This window comes from Meriones unguiculatus, chromosome 10, assembly GCF_030254825.1.
Source record: "Meriones unguiculatus strain TT.TT164.6M chromosome 10, Bangor_MerUng_6.1, whole genome shotgun sequence".
NCBI lineage: Eukaryota > Metazoa > Chordata > Mammalia > Rodentia > Muridae > Meriones > Meriones unguiculatus.
The window spans coordinates 48,097,252-48,114,887 of NC_083358.1; the positions used below are offsets into that span (position 1 = coordinate 48,097,252).

Sequence of the window (17,636 nt, forward strand, 5' to 3'; positions counted from 1 at the left end):
TATTCATAAGCTTATGGCCTAAAGTATTTTAATCAATTATGAATCAAATACATTTTCTCAGCAGTACCTTTCATTATTGTCACTAGAATACCTATTTGTTCACTCAACAATCACCAAATTATAACATCAATTTCTTCCTATATATTACTGAAAGTGGATGAATTAAAACAAAGCTTTACATTTTTATGGGCATTTTAGTGGTTGACTTTAAAATAAAACAGAGAAGAAGAAAATTAATGTAACTTTGAAACAGGCCTAGACCCTGTGAAGGTGACCTTTCTGTCTCCAAAGAAATTACCTGAAGAGGCTAGACAATCTCAAGGCGTGTCATACATCACAACTGAGAGTATCATAAGTAGGCTTTTCATCAAGTGCTAAGCAATTTCAGTCATCCAATTTTGTGTATCAGGGTTTCAAACGTGAGCTATGAAATTCACAAATAAAACATTTGCCACTTGTGAGAGCTAAGGGGTTTGTAATAAGGAATGTGTGATGTTAAATAACAGATTTAAGTTAAAGTAGAAGAAAGTTTCATAAGCTGAAGTTAGATTTCCTTTGTGAGATGCAAATTTTAGATGTTACCCAACAAAACTGAAAGGGTAGAGAGTGAAAAACAATTTAAGCAGCAATGATCTGAACATTTGGAGAAAACAAAGTCATTTGTTTAAAAATAAATAAATAAATCCCATGAATTTTGCCTTGAAATTGGAACAGAATTTCTAATATTTTTCTAAAAAACAACTTTTGCCATCTCTTATGGGATGTTTGTCAAGCAACAGTCTTAGCATTATTATAAAATCAAAATATTAATCATTTCTGAAAAATGTTGAAGTTGCTCTCCATTCTACAGTATTACATACCCAGAATTTTAATTCTTTATGTAAAAATAAGTTATTTGTATGCACACTTGCTTTTGTCTTTACTAAATTCTGAGATTATATGTGTTCCAAAAATGTTTAAAAATAAATTTCTGTATGATTTTTGTCAGTAAAGGCCTAATTTGTATACCACTTCATAGATCTATATGCCCACAGTCACCCAGACTTCTCAGCAAAAAGGGGCTGGAAATGGGAAAGTTTGGCCAGCCTGACCTAGAGAAGTAACGCCTAGCAGTTCCCTCTAAGGCAAGAAAGAGCTTCCCACAACAGCAGATCTCCATAATCATCATGAACAGTTCTGTGGTGATAAAATGAAGAGATGGGAAATCAGAGACTTTATGATTATCACATCACAGTTGTGCCTACAGGCATTTTGTGTGTGTTGCTCAGACACACAATAAGAACTGAATTATGTGCAAAGAGCCACAGTGAGGGTACAGTGTTATAAAATAGTGATGCCTTGGCTTTCAAATGCTCAGAGAAGAGCATGTCTGGTTGCATGCGGGTTGATGCCCCAGGTCCTGCCTCTGAGAAAAAGGTATCTGACGGGTCTGATGCTCTTTGGGTGGATGACACCTAAATGAACATCGGTACAAAGTCCCAATTTATTTCTAATATCAGAGATCAGACCTCTACTCTTGCCTGATGCGTCTAAAACAAAAAGGGGGAACTGTAGAGAGCTGCGGAATGCTATGCCTTAAAGATGGAGCTGGTTTTCGCCTTCCACCTTCCCGATGGTGAGTGCTCTCTGTCACGAACAATTCCATATTTGGCTAAGGCTGAGGATCTGGCTTGCTTCCATGTATGTGGACCTATCTGCATTGCCCACATGGCACGCTGGGGTTGGCTACCCAGAGGCTATTTAAGCTGTGGGCTGGCTTTTCCCAGGGTCAGATGATGGTTCAAGGTTCCTGAATAAACTGCATTGAAAAAAAAAAAAAAAAAAAGAGTAATGACTGCTCTTCCGGATGACCCAGGTTCAATTGCCATTATCCACACTGAGGCTTATTAGCTGTCTGTAAGGTCAGTTCCGGGGATCTAAGGCCCCTTCTTGCTCCCACAAGCACTGTGGACACCATGCACATTTATACACGCAAGTAGAACACCCATACACGCTAATAATAAATAAAAGCTTTTAAAGTTAAAGAAAAAAGCTAAGTTATGCAAAGAATAAATTTACCAAGTAATTAGAGAACAATTAATGATATGAAAGATAAACTATATTAAAGAAATAGATTAAGATGTCTGGGTAATTGGTCTTAGTTTTAATAATTGTTCTGATTGGTTCCAGACAACTCTAGGTCTACTATCTGACTATCTTGTTTTTTCTTTTTGGAGGTCTGTTAAACTTGAAATTTTTATATTAATAATAAATTCCTAAATAAAACCTCAAGATTCAAGAAATGACATGTAATTTCTATGATCAGGGAAGACTGACCTGGTTTGTCTCTCCTCTCTTTCTTCCTGCCTCTCACCCAGCCTGAAGTTCTGGATCAAATACAGAATTTGAGGGAGCTGTGGATGGACAACAATGCATTGCAGGTGCTGCCTGGGGTACGTATGCTTTGCCATGCATGTATCCTAACAGTGGTTATGTTTTCAATCATTAATCCTCATCTCCTTTCTCAGCACTTGGAAAGAAATAGACACATTTTAGGGCCTCAGGCACTGAGTGCCTTTTACAGATTTGGTTTTAATTTTCCATGTCTTTTGTGAGTTGCAGAAAAACATCTGTGATTTCTCTTGGTGTTCATTATCTTAACACACTGGAGGATAAGTTAAAAGCTGATAAACTCATGGTTGTGTTTTTAATCCGCATTTTGTTTTACAAAAGCAACTTTATTCTCATAGGTAACTGTACAGCTGCCTTTCCTTGTGCTCTAAGAACCCTTCCACAAATGAAATGGCTTTTTCTGCTTCTTGTCAAGTAGAACCTACTTACACCTTTGAAAATCACAAGGATCACACAGAATCCAATACAAGCTGAACCAGAGTCAGGTTTTCCTTCTGTGAAAGGGTGGTTCCATGATACCACCCTGGGGCGGGTTCTCCTGTAGGATCCTACAGGTAGATTGTTGCTGAAGTTTCATCTAGTGGAAGGATGACTTCTGATAATAGCCTTGATATTAGTGGCCACACACTAGAGTTATGCTCACACATCCAACAGAGCAAGCCCCCACCTCCTGGACACTTCAACACACTAAACTAAGTCCAGGCAGTTGGAAGAAATAATTTTTCAGCCAAGATGACGGTTTCAATATTTCTTCAAAGTAAATTTTACTTTTTTAGTATTTTTATTTATTATAATTTATTCACTTTGTATCCCAGCTGTAGCCCCCACCCTCATTCCCTCCCAGTCCTTCCTCCCCTGCTTACTCATCTCCTCCCATGCCCCTTCTCCAGTCCACTGATAAGGGAGGTCCTCCTCCCCTTCCTTCTGATCCTAACCTATCAGGTCTCATCAGGACTGTCAGCATTATCTTCCTCTGTGGCTTGGTAAGGCTGCTCCCCCTTTCAAAGGGAAGTGATCAAAGAGCCAGCCACTGAGTTCATGTCAGAGTCATCTCCTGTTCCCCATACTAGGGAGCCCATTTGGAGACTGGGCTGCCATGGGCTACATCTGTGCAGAGGTTCTAGGTTATCTCCATACATGGTCCTTGGTTGGAGTATCAGTCTCAGAAAAGACCCCTGGGCCCAGATTTTTTTCTCTCTCTCCTTGTGGAGCTCATGTCCTTTCTAGGTCTTTCTATCTCCCCCTTCTTTCATAAGATTCCCTGCACTCTGCCCAAAATTTGGCTATGAGTCTCACCCTTTGATTTGATACCCTGCAGGGTAGAGACTTTCAGAGGCCCTCTGTAGTAGACTCCTATCTTGTTCCTTGTTTTTGCCCTCTTCTGATGTCTATCCCGTTTGCCTTTCTGAATAGGGACTGAGCATCTTAGCCAGAGTCCTCCTTCTTGCTTAGTTTCTCTAGGTGCACAGATTTTAGTATGATTATTCTATATTATATGTCTAAGATCTACTTACAAGTGAATATATACTAGTGTGTCTTTCTGCTTCTGGGATACTCACTCAGGATGATCTTTTCTAGTTCACACCATTTGCCTCCAACTTTCATGATTTCCTTGTTTTTTAATTGTGTAAATATACCACAATTTCTGTATCTATTCCTCAATTAAGGGACATCTGGGTTATTTACAGAGTCTGGCTATTACAAATAAAGCTACTACGAACATGGTTGAGCAAATGTCCTTGTTGTATAAGGAGTGGTATAACTGGATCTTGAGGAAGCACTATTCCTAATTGTTTGAGAAAGCACCTGATTGATTTCCAAAGTGGTTTACATTCCCACCAGCAATGGAGGAGGGTTCCCCTTTCTCTATATGCTCTCCAGCATGTGTTGTCACTTGAGTTTTTTATTTTAGTCATTCTGATGGGTGTAAAGTCGAATCTCAGGTTGTTTTGCTTTGTATTTCCCTGGTGACTAAGGATGTTAAGCATTTCTTTAAGTGTTTCTCTGCCATTCAATATTCCTGTATTGTGAATTCTCTGTTTAGCTCTGTACCCCATTTTTAATTGGATTACTTGATTTGTTGCTGTTTAATTTCATGAGATTTTTATATATTCTGGATATTAGCCCTCTTTCAGATATAGGATTGGTGAAGATCCTTTCCCAATCTGTAGGCTGTCATTTTGTTCTGACGACAGTGTCTTTTGCTTTACAGAAGCTTTTCAATTTCATGCCCTGTGTGTGAATATTTCATTCCTGCTACCTTAGTGGTCTCAGCCTGCTATCCAGTTCTACATAGATATATGCCTTCTCAACTCCAGTGCAGTCAGCAATCCAACCTGTCAGTCTCAAAGATGAATAACTCTTCATATTTACTGTGAAAAGTGAGGAGGGAGATATACTTTTTCATTTGCTCATGCATCCTAACATTAAACTAATATACCTATAGAAATATAGACTTTTTTTTTACTCAATTTCCACAACTCAGAAAGACAAATAAAATGATCAAGATGGAGCACTGCAAAGCTCTGTCTTACAACTATCAATCTTAAGTTAATATACCAAACTATGAAAATGGTGCATGAGCTTATATTGTTTCTAAATGTTCTGGTACCTTCCTTATCTTGTGATTTCCACTCTTTCTTCTATCACTAACTAGTGGAACATTCTATACCTAGAGTAGTACTGGAGTTCCTAAAAACTGGAGACCTTTGCTGTAGGATAGGGTACCTTTAGAAGATGTTTGAAAGACTCAAAAATAAACACTGTTGTTTCACTTCCAGGGAATGCTTAGAAACTGTACAGCCAATGCTGGTCAGTGCTGGAAAGAGCAAGGCAGCATTGAGAGCAGCTTCAAGGAGATCCTTCTCCTGATTAAAAGACACAAGAGGGAATACAACACAGAATGTCTCTTACTCCTGAAACACAGAGGGCTACCATAACTCATTACGTCCTTGGGGTGGGACATGATAGTAAAGCAGCAATTTTTTATCAAGTGATGCTTCTGAGTTGGGGACATGCTACCTGCTGCCTTCTTTTCCTCCATTCTGGAAGCCAGCTCCTCTAATGTCTGCTTCCACATAGCTTCACTGGGACCTAAACAGGCAGGATGGGGCCCTGAGTTAATAAGGATTATTGGGGGCAGAATTATCTTTAGTTCAATCCCAGTAAGGTTTGGTTTCAGCTCCTGCTGTCATTCTCAGGGCAACCTGTAATGTCACACAGAAATCATGTGCTTGTATGTGTTCTTCAAGGATAAAGAACTTTCTCTATTCTCCATCTTCTACATGTAGCTTCCCTGGCCTCTTCAGATTCCCATTTCTGATGAGAGTGTCCTCACACAAGGTCAAAACCCTATTCTTGGCAACCTTTCTCCAATACCCCACAAATGCAGGGTGGAAAGACCTAGACCCTTAAGGTCCTGCGGGGTTGGGGAAGACAGCAACAACTTTTGGAAAGCTCTGCTGGGGACTTTCTCACAATTTCTTCACAAGCCAACTTCCTCAGATGTACAGGTCTGCTTCCTTCCTTTCATGCCCTTCCTGTCCTCTGTTTTTTTATTCTAAGAGGACTCTGTCCCAATCTTCTGTCATTGCCTTTGCTTCCTAGGGGACTTTATCCACAACCTTAAGCTCCAAATATTAGTACCTGTTAGAGAGCAGCTGCGAACAGTGGCTCTGAGCTGGGCTAATGAGTCTGCTTTCCTTCCAGGCCCAGAGAAAGGGAAGGGGTGAACACTGTAGCTGATCTGTATTGCAAATTGTATCACAAGAATATAGAACATTAAATTTAAAATATATAAAACTCTTAGCTCAGTGCCCAGCATTTATCTATTGATTAATTTTGCTGGTTTATTTATACTTTGTCAAATAAGTACAGAAAAATGGTAAGGTGTCCATAGGTGGATTAAATGAGTGAACTGTCCAGCAACCAAAATACATGAGGCACTTATCTGCAAATACCCTGAAACAAAGGAAGATAGAGGCTTTTACCTAGCTGTTTTCTGTTGTCCACCTACAAGTTGAGTGACCACAGTAGAAGCTGACCATTGCACCTCAATCAGTCAGTCAGAAATCCTTGATTTGACTTCAGATCTTTTTTGAGTCCATCCTTCTTCCTCCTCTTGTCCACTGCCTTAGGTTTCTGCATACTAAATACTCCATCCAGTAGTCATTCGCCCCTCATTGTCTAGGGGATTCATCCAATATCCTGCATACCACAAGACAAAATCTAAAGATGCTGAAGTTCATGATAAGACATAGCACAATGTTTGCATCTAACCATTTGGATCTTCCAAATGTCTTAAATCTACTCTAGATTCTGGATAATAGCCACTACGATGCAAATGCTATGCAACCATCCTATTTAGGATATAGTAGCAAGGGGAAACTTTCTGTAATTTCTTTTTACGTGTTTTTTGTTTGTTTTGGGACAGTCTCCCTATATGTCTTTAGCTTGCCTAGAACTTGGATGTCTCAAGCCCACAGTACAGCATCCTTGATTCTAATCATGAATCTGCCTCTATGAATGTTCTTTGGAGTTATTTTTTCCAAACACAGATGGAATCAAATCATTCCTTATCTTACAAACATTTTAGTATCTCCTCTTGCCTACAGAATATAGTTTTCATGCCCTCGTAACATGTGACTCCTTTCTGCAGTGGTCCTCTTCTTGAAAATTGGAGCTCAGAACACATCTCAGTTACTAACACTCTCAATATGCCATACTTTTCCAAGGTTCTCTGTGAGTGTGAAATCTGTTCTCCCTTCCATGTTCCTTCTTTTTCCTTCTTTGTGTGCTAGTGTGTGTGTGTGTGTGTGTGTGTACAAATGTGTATATATGTATGTGCACACATGTAGAATCCTGAAATCAATATTAGTTGCCTTTCTCAATTAGTCTTCATCTTATTTTTTTCATACAGCATCTCTTGCTACACCTGGATCTCACTGGCTCAGCTAGGCTATCTATCTGGCTGGCTGGCTGGCTGTCATCTCTGCCTCACTAGCACTAAGATGGCAAGTATACACCACTGTGCCTGGCTTTTTGCATGGATGCCAGAGACTAAGCTGAGGTTCTCGCACTTCTGCAGGAGGCACTTTACTTAGTAGATCATCTTGCCACCTTTGAGTTTCCTCTTGACAAATTACAACTGCTAGAAGTCTTAATCCTTTCTCCTTTCTTCATTTCTCATGGACATATGGAAAATATTTTAATTTTTTTTAATTTTGCCTTCACTAATGTAAACTCCTTAAATATAAAAACCTTGCTTTATCAATCATGGTGCTGAGAAGATATGATCAAAGTCCTTGGAAGGAGGAAGCAGAAATGTTTTGAGTTGAAGATCAGCTTGTACTTCACAAGGAGAATTTGTTTCAATTTTTTTTTTAATTCTGTTGTCTTCACCTAGATAAGTTTCTTTCCAGACATATCTGCTTGGCTATCTGCTGTATGTAAAACAGATAGCAGCATATAATAGAGAGTCTCATGAAGGGCTGTTGAATGAGCAGAATGTTCAAATTCTAAAGCAGAATTCTCTGTGACCACTATGGCCAACAGAATAATGATCTGCAGGAAGCAGGAAGGTAATTCTATTCAACATAACTAAGAACCCAGTGGGTTCAAACTTTGGGAGTATGACCCTGAGTAGTTTATTTTAGGCACAGCACAAGTTGGTGAAAACTTTCCTGGTGCTAATTAACTAAATTCCATGTGTGCAATAAAACAGACATAAATCTCTTTGAAGAACAAAGTAAGCTAAATAAAGATAAGACATGACTACATCAAAACTCTTTGTAAAGTACATGTGCCACTTTCCACACAGATGGGTTCTATAGAATGACTGAGAAAAACAAGCTGATGAAAAGGATCTGGGAGAGGGTCCCATGTAGCCTCGACCACAAAGAGTTCACAAGGGTCATCAGGCATTAACATCTTCTCATAGACTTCTGGGTGGATGACAGGTTATGTATTCCTCTCTGTGAAGAAACAAGCTTGTATGTTTAACATTCCAGGTTCCCCTAGTCTTATCTGTGAGTACAAAGACTTCCTTGCCTCCACACTGTAATTAGCAAAATCCACACCACATTATAATTTTAATTCTTTCTGAGACATCTAAACTTTAAAGACAATATGCAATGTTGAGTACTCCATGGGCAACTTTGAGAACCGTTGTGTTCTGACTGCTTCATTGATTCAGAATTCCACTACAACCACTGCAGTGAGATAAAATTCACAGGATTTACACCTGAGTTGATTTTTTAGCAGACTCACAGTGTTCTATAAACATCATCATAACCTAACTTGAGAACATTTCCATCACCCTTACAAGAAATCCTGAATCTTGGGCAATCTTCTCTGTTTTCTGTCCATAAATTTGCCAGGTTTAGACAGTGCATATGAATGGAATCTTATTATGTGTGGGGTTTTTTGTGTGACTTGCACCTCTCAAAACTCATCTATTTTATACCACATTTCAACACTTTACTTACTGTTACTGCCAAACAATATCTATTATGAGGGCAGGCCACTTTTGCTAACCCATGCAGTTGTTGAGACAGGTTTGAGCTGTTGCCACTGGCCTGCTGTGAATAATGTATCTGTGACCACTGGTGTGCACATGTGTTTTTATTCTGCAGAATAGGTCTAGGGGTATGTAGATCATGTAGAGATTCTGTGTTTTCAAATGGATATACCAGTATCCATTTATAACCAATGTACATTTGATCAGTGCTTTCATATCCTCATTGTTGTGGATAAAATTAACTTCACAACATTGTGGTTTTTACAGCTCAAAGAGCCTTGTGAAAGTTCCCCCAACTAACCCTGAGTTTATGCACTGTCTTCAAGTCTATAGGGAAGCTAAAGATGCTGGTATACCTGGATATGTCAAAAAATAGGATAGAAACGGTTGACATGGATATTTCTGGATGCGAAGCCCTTGAGGACCTCTTACTATCATCCAATATGTTGCAACAGCTGCCTGACTCAATAGGTGAGGATGTAACATTTTGTCATGCGTAATTATGTCAAGCATAGATTGTTCTTTTTTGGCAGTATAACTTGTTTATGCATGTAAGTAATATAATACTAGTCTGGCATTAATGAATTAGCAAATTTAGCATTCAAGATCATAAAACAATATATTACAATTACCTTAAAATGAACTGTTAACTTTAGCTGTCGAATCTAACTCTGTAGTGAAATGTTCCTGTTAAATTGATGTATCTTAAAATTGTCAAATGTCCTGAAGCCCAGTGTTGTCAAGAAGAGTATGTGTTTAGATTTAGAGTTAGTTGGTGATGGTGTATGACAAGTAAATAAGACAAAAACTGTATGAATATAAAATAGACAGTTCCATTATTTTTTAAAGATATATTAATATGTTGTAAAATGTTTGCAGGTAAGAAAAAAATGAGTAGGTATAGCATGCACACTAGGTTTTTTATTTATGAATTTTATGAGTAAAGTCATAAAAGACTTGAATAATGAGAAATCCTTCTGTATTCTTCCTGTTGTTTGTGGGATGTCTCAAGTAGAATAATCATCAGTTAACTTTGAAGTGGGGGTTTTAACTGTTTGGAGTAGATGTGTCATGTATTCAGCAACTTGCTAATGCTTCTGAAAGTTAAAGCACAGGCTAAATAACCCAAATGAAGTGAAACTTGATGGTAAGGCAGTCTCCCTGCTTCCTTCAGTCTGTTGTCACCACTTTAACCATTCTTTAAGACTTATGGAGAACACTGGTTCTAACAAAATCACACTAGCTTTTCTCATAAATGTGATAACTTTTTTATTTCCATACACAACACATTTCAAACCTTGTTTCTCCAATCATCAGACATAACTGAAAGCTTCATATTTCCCAGCTGCATCTCAGGAGGTTCTGGTGCAGTGAGCATATTGGGTTCTGATCTGAACTTTAGTCACCTTAAATAAAACTTGTTCACCAAATGAGTGTGAGAAGAGCTAGTGTGTATGTTGCAACATTGAGGAGGCTTATTGGCTAGGAAGAGCCTTGTCCAATCAAGACAGCAGAGTGGATTATGTGATTCCACACCCTCAGCACCACTCCATAGAACTGAGAGTGCACAGGCAAAATGCATTGATTCAGAAAACATAGTTTTGCCCATAGCTGCCTTCTCAGTGCTGAGACTGTGTGTCTGGCCTGTGCTGTGGCCTCCTTAGTAAAGAAAATAATTTGTTCATGCTGAGAAGAATGACTATTTACCTAAGAAATAAAGAACTCCAAAAGTGTGCAGGAAAAATGAAGTTAAATAAGTATGCTAAAAATAAAAATGTTCCCACTTAAATAGAGATAAAATGTAAAACCTATAAAGTATAAGAGGAGGGGAAACTGCAAAATCCATACGTAAGACAAAAAGAAAGAAGTTAACATAATCATAGAATAGAAAACAATGAAATTGGTGTCATAATTAAATAAACCTGGTTTATTTAAGAACTAGTCATTTCAGAAGACAAGGCATTAACACTCTAACACCTTGCTTTCAGGCCCTAAGGGCTCTCTCAGGATGAAAGCAACTCAGGAACACAAAGCTACTCACTGAACAAAAATTTCATGAAAACATTTATCTGGTTATCTGCCCAGGGCCTGGTTATAGACACAGACCAGCTTTCCTTGAGGAATTCTCATATTCACCAACAGACATGGGAGCTTTATTCTGGGCCCCAGAATCACCACAGGCACCAACTGGATGAGCACCTCTTCTTTTTATTGAGACATGGATGAGCTATTGAGCTACCAGAAATTTTAAAAATAAGAGATAAGAATTTCCATATAATTAATAAAAAATACAACGAAAACAAAATTCAACAAAACAAATTTCCATATAATTAATTAAAAAATACAACTAAAACAAAACTCCCATTCCGTCGTGAGTCTTGCGGCTGAGAGTTGACGGAAGGCACATTCAGTGACCACTCTGCGCTTGGTTCCTCCATGTGCCGTTTCCAGGAAGAGCGAAATGTTCTCTACTCCTCTTTCAGACTGTTTTAATAAAAAAGTGTTCTTAGATAGGAAAGGAAATCAGTAGAAATACATGTTTTACTTTTCAAATTATGATCACTTAGTGATAAAGGCAGAGAGTCCACAGTGGAGATACCTGAGTTCAAGTTGCTTGTCAGCTATGTGAACTTCAACAAGTCATGTGATGTCTCTGTGCTCCATTTACTCATCACTGTGTAGGAGAAACACCATGTGCTCATTTTGAGGAGCTCACTAGTTAATACAGTGTTAGAAAGGCTCTGAAATACCATTGGTGGCTCCTGTAAGAACTTAGACTAGAGAGTACACAGCCATTTGTCTTCATAGCACTATTACAATGTTTGCAAATGCCAGATAAATGTCTACTTAAATAAAAAGCTATTTTAATGTTTGGTGAATTCATATTAATTATTTATCTATACAATATCTACAATCACAATAATAGTCCTCCTCATCCTCTTTGCCAATGCTTCAAAATCAGAGAGAGTAAAAAAAAAAAAAAAAAATAGAGAATGTGGGAAGAGCAAACACAAAGGAGGAAAAAGAAGACAAGAGCCTCAGAGGAGCTGGTGGTTGGCCCACAGTCAGGCTCTAAGTCAGTCCAGACTAGATTGTTAGGGAGTGAGTGAGCAGCCAAACAGCTGTGCAAATGTAATTCCACAGACTCGCAGAGTAGAAAGGCCTGGCTTGCTCTGCTATAAAGATTCCTATGAGAGCCTCCCCTCCAGTCTGTACAGAAACATTTGCCTCAGTCCAAACCTACTTCAAGTTTCCCTCAAAATCAAACCAGAGGCCTCAGACCTTCTGGAAAAGCTCATGTTGACCTGGTTTCCTGGTGTCTTCCAGCCTTCTATCATTTATACTTCAGCTTCTTGTGACCCAGTACAGTGATAAAGAGGCTCAATATCCCTATAGTTCACCAGGGCTGTGAGCAACAAAATATTCTAATGTAATTCATGGTTCCACTCGTCAACAAGGTTGAGTGCTCTTGTACATCCCAGAGCTTATGTTACAAAACATACACTAGGGAAGCTGAAACGATTCAGACACCTTTTGAACAGAGGTAAATGGGCCGGTAGATATTCAGAGTGGCACAATAAATTTGTGCTGCATGAATGTCATGTTTCCCACATCCTTTTGTTTTCAAATTGAAGAATTAAGCTCCCATGTTGCAGGTATTTTGTGCAGAAGTCTGACAGAAAAGACAATTATCGTCACCTGCTTCTGAAGAAAACATAACTGTACTGAAATCTCAAGTCAACCACAGCTTTACGTCAGACTTAATGTGACTTCCTCTGGATTTAAAAAAAAAAAAAAAGATTATCAGACTATTAAAAGGGATGACATGACCTGACATTGTGTTTACGAAGCATGAATGTCACAGGATGCCCAACACCCATGTACGTGAGGACACACACACACAGACATATACACACAGAGAGACACATACACACACAAATGTAAACACACACACAGATGTAGACACACACATACACAGTCACAAGGTGCTCAACACACATACAGACACACACACACAGTCACAGGATGCTCAGTAGCCATGTGCCTGTGGGGGGACATACACAGACTCACATACACATATGCACACACACACGTACACACAATTTGAGGACACTTTCAGAGGATCACATTTTCACATTACAATATCAAAAATTCCTAGAAAAACTTTGTTCAAGAAAATGGTTTAATTTTCTTTAGTTTGGCATTCCTCAAAAGATATCTGATCATGGATTTAGCATTTCCATGACAAATTTTTTGCAGGACACGGTAATCTACAGCATATATACATAGTTCCCATATAAAGCAAAGGCTAACCTAATACTAATGTTAGTCCTGGGGTTTAACTACTTAAACCACATTGATTTACAGGCTGTACAGTGGCTGGGTAGGAGGGGTAATTTTGCCAAAGGTGGCTGTTCTCCCATTACTGTGTGGTGATTGCATAATGTGCTAGGAGAGCAAGCCATATAAATGTGGAGCTCAATTCTCACTCAGAAAGGCAAACGGGCCAGACATCGGGAGAGGCAGAAAACAGGGAACAGGACAGGAGCCTACCACAGAGGGCCTCTGAAAGACTCTACCCTGCAGGCTATCCACTTGTAATTCTAGCCTCACAAGATGGAGACAGGGGATCCTAGAGCAAGCCTGCTAACCAGATAAGTAAAATCAGCCAGCTCTGGGTAGGATGGAGATAACTGGTCCCAGCAAAGAAACAAGATATAAGAGCCATCCTAGAAGACTCCAGACACCAACCTTGGCCTTCACTTGCCTATACACATGCATCCACACACACATACATGCAAGTACACATACACAAAAGCACATAAAGCTCTCACATGTACACATGGAAAAGATAGTTTTGACATCAATCCCTGGCCAGCTTGATGTGATGCATTAAAAGTCACAATATTTTTGTGCCTAACACTGATCAAGCCAGCATTTTGGAATCTCAGAGAGCACCACACATGTGTGATCATTTTTCTAGTCTATAATCATTAGCACTTCATTGCAGGACCTTCCTTACCTCTTGTTGGCTGTTATGCTCGGTTTAGATTTGTCTCCAGTCTGTAACACAAGAAAACTAGTTACTGGTGCTTTGGAATTAGTTCAATATTAAGTCTCAGCTGGCTTGAAATATTTCAGCTGGTCCATTTGCTAGAGAACAAGAAAAGAAAGTGTAAGCACATCTCTTGATAAGTATGTGGCCCCTGAGTTTGCTTACTTGTATGTTATGATGCGATTTACTCCCACCAATATGTGAACTTTCACAACAGAAACTAAAGCTAGTCTGTGCCTGCTTGTGAGTTGTATGTGCAGAACATAGCCACTCTGAACACCACACATTCATCACAAATGCCTCTGCTTTCCTTCTATATCATTTTCGTCTGATGTATAAGTAAAATTTCTTCTCTGTTTTAGGATTGCTGAAAAAGCTAACGACTCTAAAAGTAGATGACAATCAGCTTACAATGCTACCCAGTACAATCGGAAAGTAAGTACACACACCTGTCCCTCAGTCTGCATGTGACCAGAAATATCAAAACATTTCTGCAAATTTTTTTCCTTTAGGCTGTATTTCACTCAGTTAATGTTTGTATACATCTTAATAATTTTATATCTGAACACTGAATCAGCTGCTGCTCTAAAAGTATGACAAATAGTTAACCATGAACCTTTCTTAAGCAAAGTGACTATCAGACCTGCAACTACACTGTCAATGGTACTTTCCAGAGAATATCTTTCTGATATTTTTTACTGAGTTGCAGGTATAAATTCACTTAAATATTTCTTCTAAAAGGGAATCAAATTTTCAAGTCTTGGCAATATGTATATATTGAGATTACACACTAACAGTTTTGTATATATAGAAGCTTGATATAATTTTAGATACCAAAGAGAAAAACATTTGCTTATCCAGCATTAAAAAAAAAACTTGAAAATAAAATCCCAGCATTGTCTTAAAGGATAAAACATACTGCACAATTTTTATTAATTGATTTGAACTTAAATTGCTTATAGTATTTAGTTTACCAATTTTTATGGACTATGTATGTTCTGTGTTTCACTGAAGTGATTGTAGTGACAATTTATGAAGTAAGATATCAGAACAAGCTATCTCCAGCCTGACATCAGGTGAGACCACTCCTGAAGGGCCATTCCTTCGGGCTCTGGCCACCTCATCCTGTAGTGGAGCAGCCACTTATCTGGAAAGAGTTTTCACTTCTGAAGAGTGAACAATTCAACAAATTTAAATTTAAATTTAAATTTATATATTCTATTTTGGAAAACAGTAAAAGCTTCAACGACTAACACAGTATTCAGAACACCCAGTATGTTTCTGTAAATACTTCCATTTCCCCAGGAGAGAGAAATGTGGTTCTTGAGGGGTTGAACAAAAGCAATTTTCTTTATCAATCTGATTTTATTCAAATTCTTCTTCCTAATTATATGCTTAGGTACTGATCTTTCTTCACTGCATCAAACTCAGAGGAACTGAATTCAAATTCATAATTCAAATTCATTCGTCACTACAAAGGTTGTGACTGGTATTTTGCCTCTTAGATTGCATTTTTATACAAACTAATTCCTTGATTTTTTTAAGACAATATTAAGAAGTTGAATAAGCCAGGCATGAACACAGGAGAGCTGCTTTCTCAGCAGGAAAAGACACCTGGGTTTGGTCTCCCTCAGAAGTATCTCCTGTCCATAGCTATGGTTTTCAGTCTCTATTTGCCTCTTGTCCCCTGATGAGATAAACTGGATTCTGGAGTCTGGTTTAATCCCAGACATGCTTAGGAGCAGTTCCTATCCTAACCTGGCAGTCCATACCCTAAGTTTCTGTGTCTGTTTAGTGAAGGACTTGTCTCATGTGGGTAGACACAGAACTAAGCCTCTCTACTTCCATCCAGGCAGCCAGGTAGTGTTACACAAACTCTAAACTAGATTTGGCCTTTGTGCTTACTCGCCATCAGCATTTACTCTAGTCCTTTCACTTACAAATGAGAAGAAACCAAAATTGGCCGTTTACACTGTGTTCAAAAGGACCAGACCTGTGATCACCAGTCAGCCATCAACTCTCAAGTTGATTGCTGGTTAGTAAATAGAGCAACACAAATCTACAAATACTGACAAGATAGAGCACTGAATCTCCATGGTAATACTACTGACTACATCTACAAATAACAAGATAGAGCACCAATTCTCAGTGGTGAAACTGCCAATTCATGTGAAATTCTCAGATGCCACAAAGCCAGAAGAACACTTGTGCTGGGTGAGAGAAACAATATCTGAGACTTGCGCAGCGCAGGTTTCTTCTTAAAGGAGACCCAGCACTTTGACTTATCACTGACATTGCCTTAATCACCACACACTGTGTAAACACAGAGATCCACTTTCAGGCTACAGTAACTAGTTGGTCAAGAGTTCTTAGGTCCAGGTGTCACCTCTAGTGGGACTCAAAAACAATGTCCAACGAAATGAACCATGAAGAAGTCTAATCTATGGTGAAAAGATAAAGAAAATTCAAGGTGTCTCTCTAGGGAAAAAATTTTCTGATGAGCACTTGAAGGCAAGGTTCACAGCTAGGAAAGCAGAGTATCTAAAAGCCCACAGTCACAGGCTCGGGCCCTCTAGCATATTTCTCCAGTGTCACTTCCAGTCCTTTCTGGAACATTGCATGCTACTGCATGCCCTAGGAACCCTGAGAAACAGCATCATTGCCATTGCCCACTCTAGTGCTAGACCCTCTTTCTAATGTCACAATAGGTAGTATGTTCATAGCCACTTGTGCTGGCCAGCACTCCATCATTATGAGAAACTCCACTTGGAGGAAGAAGTTTGTTTCTGCTCATGAAGTCAGTGGGGTCACATGGTCACATGGTTCTGTTGCTCTACCCCAGTGATACAGCAGAACCCTGTGAGTGGGAGAAAAGCAGAGCTGCCTTACTCAGAGTAGCTCAGAAGCAGAGTGAGAGGAAGGGAATGAGGATTAACATACTTTTGAACATGCACCACATGGGCCCACCTCCTAAAGCCCCTCCATTAGGCTGTGGATCCATTCATGCAGAAATCCATTTACAAGGTTAGAGCCCTCATGACCCAGCTGCTTCCTAGAGCTCTGGCACTAACACACTACACAAGGAACTTTGTGTAGTGTGTAGCTTGGTTAATACACATATTTTATACTAATTACTGGAGAAACCACCAGCTAATGTTATAAAATTAAAAACTCTCTCGATAAAATACACAAACATAGTTTGCGCTGGCATGGTTATCATACCTGACACGCATCAGTCCCATCGCTCTTCATGTTTCTAGGCTTCCCTTATCCTGCACTTCCAGTGAGACAAACTTTGTTCTGCCTCCTTGATCCTGTCTTACTTGTTACTTGGAATAGTCTCTTCTACTCTTCCTAAAACTTACTGTTTTGCATCTTCTAAGTCCACACTTTAAAAGGATGAGTCAAAGGCATCTAGGAATCTTGTTTAATTGACAAGCTCTGCTCTAATAAGGGCTTAGAGGTCTGCACCAATCCCAAATGTCCAGGTGATATCACAACGTCTGATTCACAGACAACCCTAAATAGCAATGCTTCAGAGCTGAGTTCCAACACCACCTGCATGTGATTCCCTTATGCTCCCTACCAAAATACCTACCAGAAAATGTTCCCCCTCCCTGTGATAGCCTTTATGAAAGTGCTGCCAGCCTGGCTTTTACATTCCAGTCCACA

At 39.1% G+C, this 17,636-nt stretch overlaps 1 protein-coding gene across 10 annotated transcripts in view; it reads left to right on the plus strand.

Moving 5' to 3' along the window:
* Lrrc7 (leucine rich repeat containing 7) overlaps positions 1-17,636 on the plus strand; it is a 688,618-nt gene that overhangs the window by 547,235 nt on the left and 123,747 nt on the right. For all 10 annotated transcript variants that reach the window (XM_060392421.1, XM_060392420.1, XM_060392426.1 and 7 more), the window contains 3 exons: positions 2,358-2,432; positions 9,235-9,379; positions 14,327-14,399. In XM_060392421.1, the coding sequence (XP_060248404.1) occupies positions 2,358-2,432; positions 9,235-9,379; positions 14,327-14,399 (293 nt within the window). The remainder of the gene's footprint in view (positions 1-2,357; positions 2,433-9,234; positions 9,380-14,326; positions 14,400-17,636) is intronic.